Source organism: Ischnura elegans, chromosome 1, assembly GCF_921293095.1.
Source record: "Ischnura elegans chromosome 1, ioIscEleg1.1, whole genome shotgun sequence".
Classification (NCBI taxonomy): Eukaryota; Metazoa; Arthropoda; class Insecta; order Odonata; family Coenagrionidae; genus Ischnura; species Ischnura elegans.
The window spans coordinates 162,954,415-162,969,128 of NC_060246.1; the positions used below are offsets into that span (position 1 = coordinate 162,954,415).

Sequence of the window (14,714 nt, forward strand, 5' to 3'; positions counted from 1 at the left end):
CTCATAAACTAGTGTGACAACTTGGTTTGCCCTAGACCATACGACCCCTACACCATGGCTTGCCCCCCCCCCCCCCCAGTTATTATCCTGGGTACGCCCTTGGCGCTGATGACGGTGTCTATTACGCAAGCATTGATCATCACTAGATAAACATTGATCACATTCACATTGAATGAAACATTTTTATTCATGAAAAGAATAACTATGGCCTAAAGAATTTGGCAACATCGATCTTTTGGCCGCGAAAGTGGTTTCTCCGACAACTGAGCGAAGTGAAGCGAGATAAACAGTTCGCACGGCGTAGGGATACATAACAACGTAGCAATGAACGCCCCTCCCCTCCTCTCCCCTCTTTATATATATGGCGATCGCGGTCTCTCCGTCTGTACCAGCCCAGCCTTCCTCCACTAACACCGGAAAGGTAACGCTGGTCCCTTGTTTGTGTCATTCGTTCCCCTGAGTGCATTCTGTTGCACAGTCACTTAAGAGGTGTGCACAATTCTCACCGGCAGCTGGTACGCTATATAAACGGGACAACTTTAAGAGGTAGTCGTCGTCCGTCCGTGGCAGCAAACAAGAGAAGATCGAAAAAGAGAGAGAAAGCGATGTGGCTGCTGACCACCACCCCTCTCGCCCTGCTGCTTCTGCTGGGCCCGTCGTCATCTCCTGCAGTCGAGGCCACCACTAGTCGCAGGTACGAGAAAAAGAGAGAGTGATCTTTATCGCTCTTGCCATTGAAGCGCAAGAAGCGAATGGAACGATCCCGACGCGATGGACTTGCATCACGTTCACAGCAGATGCGAACTGCTGGGGCAAATGTCCCAAGATCAAAAGTTCTTCGTGAAGAGCTTTCTCGCTGGATTACTGGCGTCAAAAGCCTCGATAGTCTATCTGTGAAAGCGAAGCAACTCTTTCTCATTGCTTGTCGTATTTATAAGCTGCCCCGGTAAACCACGTCCACCGCAAGAAGCCACTTAATAAAACAATATTTTTAAAGCACATTTGTTTGTGTTGTGCGTTGTTTGTGTCAGCAGAAGCTTAAAAATTACGCAACAACATATATCAAAGCTTTTTTTTAAATTGCAAATCGAATGTAATTTACAAGATAACTTTTACTATCTTATTTTTATATTATTTCTTTATATTTTTTACCTTTTTATCTTAAAACCTCGTCATGAGTGGGCTCCTCAGTCGCAAGAGTAAACAGCGAGGTCCGGGTTGAGGTCGGAAGTTAATTCCGACACAATAAAATTCCACTACGGCCTCAAATTATACTTTTAAAATTAATTTTAGTGTATTTTTTAATGGAAATCCTAATGAACTAGGTGGATAAGTGCCAACAATATTTCTTCCACACGAAAAACAAAAAAAAACTGGTAAAATTTCGTGAAAAAATTATTTTTTTGCTCAAAAGGGTCTGAAACTGCTGTAATGGTGGACATGATGTAACACAATGACTGCTTGCAGGTAAAATACATTCTAAGGACGCTAGATGAAGAATGGTTTGAATATATTTTTATTTGGTGGAGATAATGCTTCAAAATTAAAACATTGAAAAAACATGGTGGAAAACCCACTTTCATTTCAAAACAATTCAGTCAAATGTTGTTTTTTTGATGTGAAATGACACTATTGTACCTCGTTTGGAGTGGATAATAGATGGTGCATACTTGTAGCAGATTTTCATTCTGGGCCAAAAATCACTATCTTAATACATTGTACCCGTTACACACCATGTACTGGAAATCGATATCTGGAAACATAATTCCCAATGACTTGTAGATTTACATACATATTTCAGCTTCCATTTTTACAATACCATGCGAGATAGCTATGGTGTTTAGCAGGGGGTGACCAATCACCAGTATGCTGCAACAGTGAACTGGAAAACCCATGCAATTATTGATCAATAAATCTTCACTTCCACTATCTCGTGAACACATTATAGTAAGTTAATTTTTAAGAAATATCAATATTCAGAATCCTAACACAATTAGCATTCTTTTCTCACTATTTTTAGGTGAGCGGCTCTAAAAACGACCGTATTGACGGAGTTTTCTTTGATTGACTTCAAGAAGGCGTTCGATCGGGTGCCCATCGCAAAATTCTTTCTCGCGGCTAGGTTGAAGCCACCGAATGGTTGCGGATGGTGGGTCGACCTCTGGAATAGAAGTGCGACCGATGAGCGAATTTCACTCATTCTGTTACTCAGCGATCGAACAAAAGTTGGTTTGTTTAGGTGAGGGTACAGCTCACTCCGGACTAAGTTACAGGCGTGTGAACTTCGCGCATTCAGGGTGTGGGGGATCTAGTTCCTTTCCCTGATATGCCACCCCATGCGATTCGAGGCTATTTCTTTGATGGCTTCATCAGGGAAGTTAAGTACCCTGCTACCCAACCGCCACAAAGATAGCGTGAGACAAAAGACTGATGGAACTCGCAGCAGCAGACAATAAAACGCAGGAAGATCAAAACTAAACAGCTTCAAAGTAATACGCATCAAAACTTCATATCACTGGGCCTCGACCGTATACTTCGCAATGATCAAAGTCGACACGTGTGGTTTGTGTGAGTAAAAATGGCCATATCATGGGAGGAACGTCGCTTTGGCTGGTGAACTACCTACGTGCTGAATATATACAAGCAACTTACATTCAGCGACAGGCAGCATACTCTTTCAGCTCAGATGAGCAAAAAACTGTGAAGACCATGAGGACCTTGACCATGAAGGAAAGACACACAAATAAAATCGCATCTGAGTAATCTAGAGGCGAGCTACATCCCATGCCGACTGAAAGAAAACAACAAAAAAAGCCGTATTGCTCGACTTTGATAGATGTCGATTGATAGCGCGACGCCGATATGAAGACCACTAGAGATATAGCGGTGACACGGCATCTCGAGAAGTGACACCGAATCATTTCATCAGCATCACTTCCACAACTTTTCTCGCTTTGAGATTTATTTAGTGGCTCACTTGTTTGCTTTATGTACATTTCCATACGTGCTTGGAGTGAAAATGGAATTGTTCCGTGTCCGCAATCGCCAACACGTGGATCAACGGATACCTTCTAGAATTACACCGAAGAACCCAGGATATGGCTGCGTCATGTAGGTTTCACCAGAGTGGAAACATGGTCGATAGACTAATTTCACGGCTACGCCTGAATGACATTGAAAAACGGATGAATTTTACTACATGAATAAGAGTGATGCAGGAATAGACGAGGGGTAACTTACCTACTAGAATTTAAGTAACGAGAGAAGTCACAGAACAAGGAAAGCGGGAGAAATGTGGATAAAAAAGATCTGTGAAGATGTGCAGAGCAAACGCTCGCGCGTTAAAAAGTATAACCTGCCAATAGGATGGAAACACCTCAAGGAGCAGATTGCAAGATACAATTCTATATAGTGCAATAACGGGGATGTCCTGATTTCAAATGAAGACAAATAGAAGATATTAAAGAAGTACCTATGCAATGGAAACAATTTTGCATAAAAATTAATTGAAGAGGGAAATGAAGTAAAAAAGGACAATATGGGAGCTTTCTTTCTAAAATCATAGTTTTATGATACGAAGAAAGACGTACGGCTGGATGAAGAATCTGGAAATGAAGATATTCCGCTGAAACACATGAAAAAAAGTAGATGGAAAGACAATAACTTACTTCTACAAACCATCAATGACATATGTACGAATAGAAACTTACCAAGGAACTTTTTTGAAGAACATAATCATTCATATTCCCAATTCGAAGATAGAGGTGAAATATGAAGACTTTCGAAGTAGGAAATAGGTTTAGAAATATTTGGAAATTAACAATAACATCAAACTCTAGAATATGAATTGCTGGGCGATTTTCGTGAATTTTGATCCTGCATTGTATGTATTTTGTTCTATTATTCAGTCACTAATGAAAATATGCTTCAATGAACAATTGTTGTATCATTAAAACCTGTATGTTGTTTTAACTGAAATTTACAATTACCAATCCCAGGCTAATATAGAGCATTAAAGCTATCACCGAATTTAAACTAAGCAACGAAGCAATGGCGTATATTTTTTCCTGTACTAAAACGAAATAAGACGAATTGAGGATCGAAATGATGGACATTGCTATATAAAATACTCGTTTGAAGTATATGAGTACCTTTTCCCGTCGATGAAGGGACAGTGTTCTGTAATAAATCACAATAACAGTGAGTTCTCACAGCCTACGCTTAGACGTTGATGTTTATGTACTAACAACATGGCGGACTGTGAAAACGGCGCAAGGCTGGCGGCGTCAATATTTTGTCGCTCGGCTACCCCTGTGGTCACACACCACCGCACGCCCCTTCATCCTGACCGGGATCAGCTGATGGTCATAGAAATCTTTTTGAAGGACACTCGCGCTATATGATTGCGTTGCTGTGAGCTCCTGCGCCTGCTGCTGATTACGCTTGAGTGCGAAAAATAAAGAGACTTGTATTTTTCCGTTTTCTGCTACGCCACGCGGCGACATTTCGACAACCTTAGCCCTTTCGCAGTTAAGTTGATGACATCATGTGCTTCTTCTGAGCGGCTTACTGGTTGATCCTTCCTTCTTCGAGTCGTCTTCGCTTGTTTCGTCGTTGTACCCTCTCAAGTGAATGATTCTTTCCCATGATTTTGGTGCATCCCTGAACGAGTCAATGTCCCGAAACACTCATTACGTCACCAACTCATGAAGTGTGAGCGGCAACTTTAAATTTCTATTCATTTTAAGCTTACGGGAGAATAGCTGCATGCAGAGACGGATCCAGAGATGGGCTAAATGCAATCTCTATTGCAATTTCGCTGGAAGGCCTGTCGAGGGTGTGGCCCTATCCTTCCCTGAAAATAGGCAACCTTCGAGTCTCAAAATCGATGCATGGTTGCTAATTTTCAGGATATATTTCTACGGTGGAGAGGCGATGGCTTTAATTTTCCGAAATAATGAGTTAAACTTTACTTAACATTGTTTTAGTATTAAATGGTACGATTATCTTTCAATCATACTGAGTTAAAATATTTTGCATGTAATTTTTATGCTCGTCTTTCTAATCACGTTCCGGTGATGTTGACATATACTATCTCCGCAGGTTGCGAGGCATTTGAAAAATCAACGTGATTGACATTTCGACATTGAGTAAATTTATAGTACTTGTTATCCCACATTTCAGAGGGCCGCATAATCGCCGCCCGCCGCCATAACCGCCCTCTCCCCTTAAATATGCTCCTGAACACACGCATAGCCTGCGAACATGGCATTTCACTTTTATTAAAAATAAAAATATATGGTTCTATCCATATTTTCAATTAATGAACAAGAGAGGGCCGATTACGCTTCCTTGTGAGACACCTGATGTCACATTATCAACCTCAGAGTTAATTCCGTCAAGATCTTTTGGCTTACGGCCATTAGTCGTGTATCCAGTTTACCACTCTTTCGCAAACCCCGTACAACTATAATTTATGTAAAGGTTTTCTTGAGTGGTACCTTGTCGAAAACTTGCATAAAATCTAGAAATAAATCGCTTACACTGTATAAATTACAAAAGAATAATAATTATCTTAAAGACCATAGACTACAGTTGTTTTTTTTTTTGCGGAATCGGCAACCCCTATCAGTACTGGCTAACAATTACCTATTTTCAGAAGAAAAAGCCGACGTTATAAATGATGTGTTGACTGATTTTTGGCAAGCCTTTTAACTATCTAGGTTAACAATTCTTAGCGCTCAAAAAAACAATTCTTGAACCTTTATTTGTTTGCAGGACACATCCGTGGAAGAAACGGCTTCGGAAAGGAAAAATCGGATTTCGATACCGAACCTTCCTATGCATGCGCCAAGTTTTTTGATATTGAATGGCATCCACTCCGTGGATAGGAGGCTAGGGTGTAGATGCAATGGAAATGAATCTAGCCCTCCATCTAGATCCACTCCACAACCTTCTTTCCGCAAGCTTGAAATTGTAATGAAAACTCAGTGGAATTGGTGAGGAACCTGTGTCTCTCTGTAATAATGTGAGTCTCCGCGAGTCAAACGAAACAGTAGTAAACTGGATACAAGACATTCTGAGTGATCGTCTATCGGATCTATCGCAAAATTTGTGATCACTGTGACTTTCAAATTCTACCATCGGATTTAAACAACGTGCATGTGTCGAGCCAAGACTGAGGACTAGAACTAATGGGAGCAAATTCACAGCGATACATTTCTTGCGCAGGTCGTCCAGCTATCCCAATATACATGTACATGTTGAGTATGGTGTCGACGTATGGGTGACAAATGAAGCTAAGAATCGGTGAGTTACGATAACTTCGAACCTATTATGGGGAAGGCATAGATGTAAGAAATATTAGTGGCGTAGCTCTGAAGAAGATAGGATTTTCAGTCGTGCTGTGGGAAGACTTTCGGAAGAAAAAGTAAAAGAGAAACGCTTCTTCGCACTAGTCCGGCCATATCTTGAATATGCAGCGAGCGCATCGGATCTCGCGCAGAAAGGCTGCATTCGTGAACTTAATAAAATACTAATTAAAGCCGCAAGATGCGTCCAAAATAGCTACGGGCGTACAGACGGCGTTACACAGATGTTAAGCGAATTAAGCTGGGAGCCGCTGGAGACTCGGAGGCTGTGTGCTAGTCTTAGATTGCTTGAGCAATTGAGAATAGGTATCTTTAAGAGCGACACGATCAACATCATATCAGGACCCCACTATAATTCCATGTACGATAGAGACGATAAAACAAGGGATACATTTTTCCGAATGGCTAGGCATAGGCATTTGTTTTCCCTCCGAGCAATTGAGAACTTTAATGAATGTTAGGCGGAACTTCGTATGCGCATTTCATTTTTATTTGCAAACGACTGGAGTATCTGCAAAAAGCAAGAGTCAGCTTTGTTGAGGAGGATAGGTCTTATTCGGTGCTCCGTTAAATGGAGGAATTTTGATACGCGGGTCTACGTGATCAGACCATGGGAAAAGGTTCTACTCGGCACTTGAATGTTTAATCTGGTTGATACCCGGGCGATTTTTTCTCCATAGGCTCTTCGTCATCCAACAAGACGAAGTAGATCAGTTTTGGTGACAAATATTACGAGCGAGAATCAAACTTTTCCGTAAAATTCGGCCCCAATCTGCGGATCCAGTACAGGGCGTGGAGGAAGATTATGTCGCCTCGTGGACCACGAGGGAATATCAAAACCATTAACACAAATACGAACACTCTGCAGACAACTGCATTCAGTGTCAGCAGCCATCCTAGGTGGACAACTTCCGCTGTCGCCCGAAAATCCACGTCTCATAAGCATAAACAGCTCGCTTCATCCAGCGTTTCTTGCTGAGGGCTTCTTGAAGTTGTAAGACTGCTTGTCTGGTGCCACTCCGCCAACATAAACTCCATCAAGGTCATCTCCAGAAGTCATCTCGTGGCTGATGGATCTCTTCAAACAGAAATAACCATTTTGCTGAAGGACCATACTTTGATATTACCCGAATTAAACCGATTAGTGACCTTGAACACCCAACACATGCCAATTTCCTCTATTCTTCCCTTAACACAGTAGTCTTCTGGCCTTCAAACACTGGATACTACACCTTTCCTATCCTCGAATGCTTCATTTTTTGTCATACGACCGTTTAAACACACCAGCTACTTACATATCATTGATATTTGATTACACATGCATGGTGAAGAAAATTTGTGTCACAATATTTTAACGCTGGAAATCCGTTCGGCAGGCAAAACATTCGAAGTCATTGAGTTGCATAGAGCATCCGGCAACACGGCAAGCTCGCGGCCAATCGGAACGCTTGGCTAAACGTTTCTGTAGTTCGCAAATGAAGCGCTTTCGTTCGATTTACACCATTGGTAATTTTGCTTACAACTGGCATCCGCTATTAAAAAAATCCATGGTTAAGATGGCACAATATTTCTCCACCCCGTATACACCACGGCAGTCACATAATTAGTAACATGCAATTCTATCACTGACATTCAGGGGCGGTCTAGATTGATTGGGGGCCCTCGGCAGGGGCTCATGATGGATGGCTTCCCCGGAAAATTTTAGGAAACTGCATTCCCGGAAATGGGTTTTTACGCTTTGCTGGCTCTCAAAAGCTAATAAAAAATAGCAGTTTCGTAAGAAAAACACTGTCTAAAGTGAGAATTTATCATCTTATAAGATTCAATCGCGTATATTATGGCTCTATTTTCCATTCAGTGAATTGTTCTTTAAAATTGTATTGAAATCTAAAAAACACTGAAATAACCTTTCCAATGGCCCCTTTACAAAGCATCAGGTTCTCTTTATTCTTCGGACACCTTTATTGTGTTTATTTTTCATATTTTTTACTCTGAGTTTGTTGTAAATAAAGCACCAAATTCAACTTTGAATTTCATAATTGCAAAAACTTTGGCTCAAGTGATCTGATTCTTTTTTTGCACCTTTCATATACGCTTCACGATAAACGCATGCGTTATGGGTCCCCCTAAGCTCGGGGCCCTCGGCGATCGCCTACCAACCGACCTGGCCAGACCAGTGGCGTAGCCGGGAGGGGGGGGGGGGGGGGGGGGGAGGGTCCGGACCCCCGAACTATAAAAGCACAATTATTTTCCTTGATAAAAGAAAGCTAATTATTGAAAAATCATGAATTTACAAAGTATTCTTTTAACAAATGAAGTTTTTCGATTGTGAAAAGTTAAAATTAGTATAAAACCCATTACATACAATTAGCACCCTATTTTTCAATACTTATCCCTCCTGGTTTTGGACCCCCCCCCCGAACGAAATTCCTGGCTACGCCACTGGGCCAGATCGCCCCTGGCTGACACTAGATTAATTCCAATTGCTTGCTCGTCCAATGTCTATAATTTATTTCCCCGTATCCACCACTAAGTACGTATCCCCCCGCAAATGCTTCATCATTCCACGTGCTTACACTGCGTCGTTACGCACGCTCTCTTTCTCATTCGATTGTTATTCCATTTGTTTACGCAGCGCTTATGCCGACTGCGTGGTGACTCCGGTGACGAGGGCCGTGGAGCTGGGCGAAGGCCCGCATTGGTCCCACGAAGAACAGGCCCTCTACTTCGTGGACATCAAGTCCAGCAGCATCAACCGATTGCACGTGGCAACGGGCAAACAGACCAGCGCCCCCATCGGTGAGTGCTCGAAATAAGAACACAAAAACCAGCGACGAGCCTCACGCGATGTGAACAAAAATCCTTACGCGCGAATCTCCTGCTTCACAACTCTGCCATACCATGGTGGCGATGAAGTTTGGTCTGAGGTTTCCGCGGCGTTTCTTATATTTGGCGTTGCATATATTTGGCCGTCTTATATAGGTACTTTGGGGAATCAGAGGTCGGTTCTGATTGGTTGGATCTCAGGTGGGCTCTGATTGGCCATTGATTATGAAGACCCTTTTCCCTGTGTTGGCTAATGTGTAGCCGTCTTCTCAGCTGCAGTTCTCTAGCAGGATGCTAAGCCGTCTCGGAGCACGTGTGGTTGTAACCTGGCCACACAGTGGATTTCGATAAGCCTAAATTCCTCTGTAATGAAAGCCGTTACTATCCTAGGCTAATCCGAGAAGCTATAGAGATAACTAAGCATCCTTTCCTGCGTTCTCTGATCTAAAAATATTTCATCACCTCTCTAAAAGTTGGTAACATCGATTTGTTCAACGCCGACGAGGCGCCAAATCGTCTCACTACGCATTCTTTTTTTACCTTCCACCATCTTCTGATGTATATTGTCAAAGATGAGCGCCCTCCTAGCAGCACACGCGGGATGAATTTTGCTGTATTCGATGCGTGGGAGGGGGAGAAGCGAGCGGGGAGGAGACGGGAGCGGCCTGTCGCTCTTGTATCCGCGACGCTGCATGGGATATTGGAATATTCTCTTCGCGGGCGCGGACTAAAATTTGGCATTTTGTGGCTAAACGGTGACATATACGTCAAAATACTCGAAATTTTGGCCCTGCCAGCATAGTTACTCTGCAAAATCTATATGGAATGACCATAAAGTATTACATTTTTCGAATTTTGACATACCCCCCTAAATTGCATTTGAGAGAGGGTGAGGGGCTCACCTAGAGCTCTCAAATTTTTAGGCCTAATTTTTGATCAGTCCCACAACCTTTTTTCATTGGGCCGGATAGATTTGAAAAAAAAATCGATTTTTCCGATCCGCCCTACTGTTCGTGGAGATCCTACCCCCCTTTTAGTACCACCATTCACCTTCTCATGCTCATATCCCATCTGCAGGTGGAGCTTCGTCCGTGGACTTTATAGTGCCGGTGGTTGGCAGGCCTGGCGCCTTCCTCGTTGCTGTCGATCTCTCTATCAGCGAGGTCCAGTGGGACGGCGAGGACGTTAGTTCCCTGACTGGCCGGGCGCTCGTGTCTGTCGACGCTGACAAACCGGATAACCGGTTCAACGATGGCAAGGCAGATCCGGCGGGAAGACTATGGGGAGGTGAGTGCCGTGCGCCACTTTCTCCTCTTTCCCTCCAATGGGACGCGCTTCGATTCTCTTCTGTTATTTTTTTCGCAGGCACAATGGGTCCGGAGCCTGAGGTGGGCCACGTGGTCCCCAAGCAGGGTTCCCTCTATTTGTTCGAGGGCCAAGGCGCGGCTCTGTCGTCGCAGGCGTGGCTAACCGGAGTAGACATCTCCAACGGCCTGGCGTGGAGCGCAGACAACGACACCATGTTCTACATCGACACGGGCTCGAACCGCGTGGACGCGCTCGACTACGACGCCGCCACCGGACAGATCGGTAAGCCTCCTTCCCTCATTCGAGCCCAAACATAATCAGCATTTGATTCATCAAATATTCATACTTATTAGATCTGATGCTTTCCCGGCGAATATATATTCCGAAACGGCTATTCGAGCTTCCAGCCGGGTGGTCTCCCTCCATTCTGCCGACGTTTCGGAACACGAGTCGGGTTCCATCTGGCTGAAGGTAAGCTGGCAAACTTCATCCACTCACCATTAGCCCTGATGATGGAACCCAACTCGTGTTCCGAAACGTCGGCAGAAGGAGGGAGACCACCCGGCTGGAAACCTGAATAGCCCTTTTGGGATTCAAACTTATTGATTACGATTGAGCTTCCGTTTCTCGATGCGTCGCCTACCTCTCGAGCCATTAGCGGCGGAAAATCGAAGACCCTTTGGCCCACAAGTTGACGACGTAGCCGATTTGCTCACTGCTTCTCCGTGTGTATCTGCCTCAAATGCTCCGTTACTATAAACATTCCGGTGAGCCATTCTCTGCGTCAAGGGTCGAGTCTCTCGGAACGTGTAAATGAGCCAAAACACCAATGACGTCACCAGTGGCGCCGACTCCATGGGGCCTGAGGGGGCCCGAGCCCCCTCAAAGATTCGTTTGGGGGGGCGAAGCCCCCTCAATAATTTAGTTATATCATGCTTTGTGAAATCACAAAAATATATTGGTATTTTTTATTTCCCATGCTTGACGATAGTTACCTTTTAAAATAAATTCAACAATGTGTTAAAACAAATCATAAGGTAGTGCGCAGGTTAACTTAAAACAAGTGGTATGAATCATGATAGTGTTTCGGTGCTGCGACACACTTTGAATTTAACCTCTTCCCGCAGCAAGACCTCCGATATGGGCCCCCCCAATATTTTTTATAAGTCGGCGCCTCTGGACGTCACCAACTAATAAAAAGTGAGCGGCAACTTTCGCATTTCTTTCACTCTTAAGTTTTCAGAGGAAAAAAGGGCAGCATTAAGGTCGAGACCTCTTCTCCAGGCATCGAACCTTCTTCCCCTTCTTCGCTTTGCAAGTACTATGTATATCTATCCTAACTCCCTCAACTCAATGGTCATAGCTAACATGAATCTGTTTCGGAAATGGAATTAGAGGTTGGCACCGTCAGGCCATGGGGATATATCGAAGCCTCATAAAAACCACAATATTTATTTTTATTTGGAACGCGATATTAACTTTTGAAAATTGGCAATAAATGATTTTCTAATCTATATAATAATGACTATGTTGAGAGCATTGATGAATGCGAGAGGAAAGATAGATGGGCTGTAACTATTGCAGGGGTCTTGCGTGTTCTTTCATTTTGCAGTTCATGTACTTGTATGGTCCAAGGAAAATGGAAGGGGCTGCAAGATCACAGGGCTTCTAAAGGCTGTTGGTAGCCTTCAACCAGGGATGCTGACTTACAAAAAATATTGAGGGGGGGGGGGCCAAAACCGGGGATCTTGCCCCGGGAAATTTTATAAGTAGTGAGTTTTAAGTTTTTTAAGCATTTTAGAATAGTCATATGATCAACATTGGAACCCTGATAACTCGAATTTCGATATCTGGATACTCCGGGGAAAATCAACAAGCCTGACACATTTTTTCCTCACACCCATAACCAATTTTTGAGGGGGCTCGGGCCCCCTCAGGCCCCATGGAGTCGGGGCCACTGCCTTCAACACGAAGAAAGAGGACCCTAGAAATCGGCCACCCTCCCATGCAAGTGATTACTAAGCTTGAACAATACGCTTTGCCGCTGGCCTCCTGTCTCTTCTTAAGTGTTCATGTTTTGCATCTTCAAGAGCTTGGGATAGAAAATTGGTTGTTTGAGGTCTCTCAGAGACAGTTGATCGCCTTCAATAATAATTTATTGCTTATAAATGTGTTTCCTCTGCTTGCCAATAGGTGCACGGCGCCCTGTGTTCGACCTGATACAGAACAATGTGACTGGACACCCAGATGGCATGACGATTGACCGCAACGGAAACCTCTGGGTGGCCTGCTTTGATGGATCACAGGTAAATCAGAGCTCAACAAATGAGCACATGCAGCACCTGATCATGGGATCCACTTCGGGTCAATTGAAGGTCTAGCAGTTTTTCGTAAATAACTCAAAGGAAAATCGAGGTGTTGCTAAGATATAAGAAATAAAGAAGTAGAACCTCCAAAAGGTACATCTAATGATGTAGATATATTTTAAAGCTGTGTTCTCTTTTTAAATTGTGTTGCTGTTCTTGAAATTTTTAAAGGCCTGCCAAAAGTTTAATTCAGCATTAACAATTTTGTAGTGTACATTTTGAGTATTCACTTTTTATTTGTTACAATATCTCAATATGCCACAGATATATTTACTAAAAACCATTTTAGCTTCTACTGACCATGATGGGCAAAGTAATTCCAGTCCAACAATCATTGGAAAAGCATATTTTTAAAATTATTATTTGCACAGTGGTATTGGTGTGGTTCTGATTAGGGTTGATTTCAACATCCGATCAGGCTCTATAAAAAATCTCTGTTTCTTTCAACTTTTCCAGTTATCTGATATCCCCAAAGTGCTCATATTACCAGAAACTTGGAGAAAGAATTACATATATAATGTCTACATCTAAATTCATACATCCTTCCCCTAAGAACACAAACCTCTTCCTTCTTTTGGCGTAATCATCCACTTCAAATACTCACCAATTCCCTTCTTTTACGTAAAATTGTCAAATATCCCATTTCTAAACTCTCTCAATTCTTGGAAAACCCCTTCTCTGGTAGAAAAAAGGGGCAGTTTGCAACATGAGATGAAATCCTGACATTATCATTACATCCCCTGACAAAGGATCAACTGTTGTAGCCAACAACCTAAACGAACCTCAAAAAAGACAACTTGCACTCTCCTTCGTAATTGCCCTCTTCACATGATCTTATCTCTGAATTATTTCCCCTTTTTTAAAAATGAAGCATCAGGAAAGAGGGCCTCTCCTCATTCACCCATCAAATGCTTGAACGTATCTTGCAGGTGATCCATGTGGACCCACGGACCCGCCAGCTGCTCGGGAGGGTCTCCATCCCGGCAGAGAGGGTCACTTCGGTGGCCTTTGGAGGGCCCCAACTGGACGTCCTGTACGTGACCACATCTCGCTTTGGGCTGACACCTGAGCAGCTGGCAAAACAGCCACATGCTGGAAGCGTCTTCGCTGTCACAGGCCTCGGGGTATCGGGACTCCCAGGACAGAGCGTGGCCTACAGCAGTGTGTGAATATCTGTGCAATATAACGCCTCTGTCACTTAAAATATGACAATAAAGGCAACGAGTGAAAGATGCCTCACAGACTTCTTGAATGATCAACACCTCTTCCTAATAACACTAAATGGACACAGCACTTCTTAAATGAAATCCCTTTGATTAAAATGTGAAAGGCAATGACACGATAAGCCAAGAAAGCAAATGGAAATGCACATTGACTACATAAAAGCCAAGAGACATGAAGATTATGCCCATCAGATATGCTGCCTTGGCTGATTAGATGATCAGACACGAGGCCTGAGCTGATAAGGGACAACAGACACAGCGTTTAAGACCTGCAGAGGGCTATGAGGCTTGGGCTGATTAGATCTTCACACCTTAATTACGCTATAGCCCCTGCAGATGCATACTTGAACTTCAGACAGGATTTCTCAGCTGAAGAAAAAGAATGCCTTAGCTGAATAGATGAAAATAATAGTAAACTCACTTTTATTGCAGCTAAACTCAATATCTGCAACCAAGTAAATCCACTTGGTGGCTTTTAACTGAGCCTCAACTAAATTAACATAACTAACAAATTTACTAATCCAACATTATCGTTAGTTGAAATCATATTCATCGAGACATTCTGCCACTCGGACAACTTCAGGTTCTGAGGCAGAAGATAATTTGCAAAGAGTGCCAAT

The 14,714-nt window shown here is 43.1% G+C and overlaps 1 protein-coding gene across 1 annotated transcript; it reads left to right on the forward strand.

Annotated features, from left to right (window-relative positions):
- Window positions 1-362: 362 nt before the first annotated feature.
- LOC124172895 (regucalcin-like) lies at window positions 363-14,105 on the forward strand. Its single transcript, XM_046552402.1, has 7 exons — window positions 363-421; window positions 513-694; window positions 9,007-9,170; window positions 10,275-10,484; window positions 10,563-10,787; window positions 12,699-12,811; window positions 13,801-14,105. The coding sequence occupies exons 2-7, from the start codon at window positions 606-608 to the stop codon at window positions 14,038-14,040; spliced, it is 1,041 nt and encodes a 346-aa protein (XP_046408358.1). The 5' UTR covers window positions 363-421; window positions 513-605; the 3' UTR covers window positions 14,041-14,105.
- The last annotated feature ends 609 nt before the right edge of the window (window positions 14,106-14,714 follow it).

Coding starts and splice junctions, on each gene's coding strand:
- LOC124172895 (XM_046552402.1), top strand. CDS start 606: ATGTGGCTGCTGACCACCACCCCTCTCGCCCTGCTGCTTCTGCTGGGC. Junction 695..9,006: donor GAGGCCACCACTAGTCGCAG/GTACGAGAAAAA, acceptor TTGTTTACGCAG/CGCTTATGCCGACTGCGTGG. Junction 10,485..10,562: donor GGCGGGAAGACTATGGGGAG/GTGAGTGCCGTG, acceptor TTTTTTTCGCAG/GCACAATGGGTCCGGAGCCT.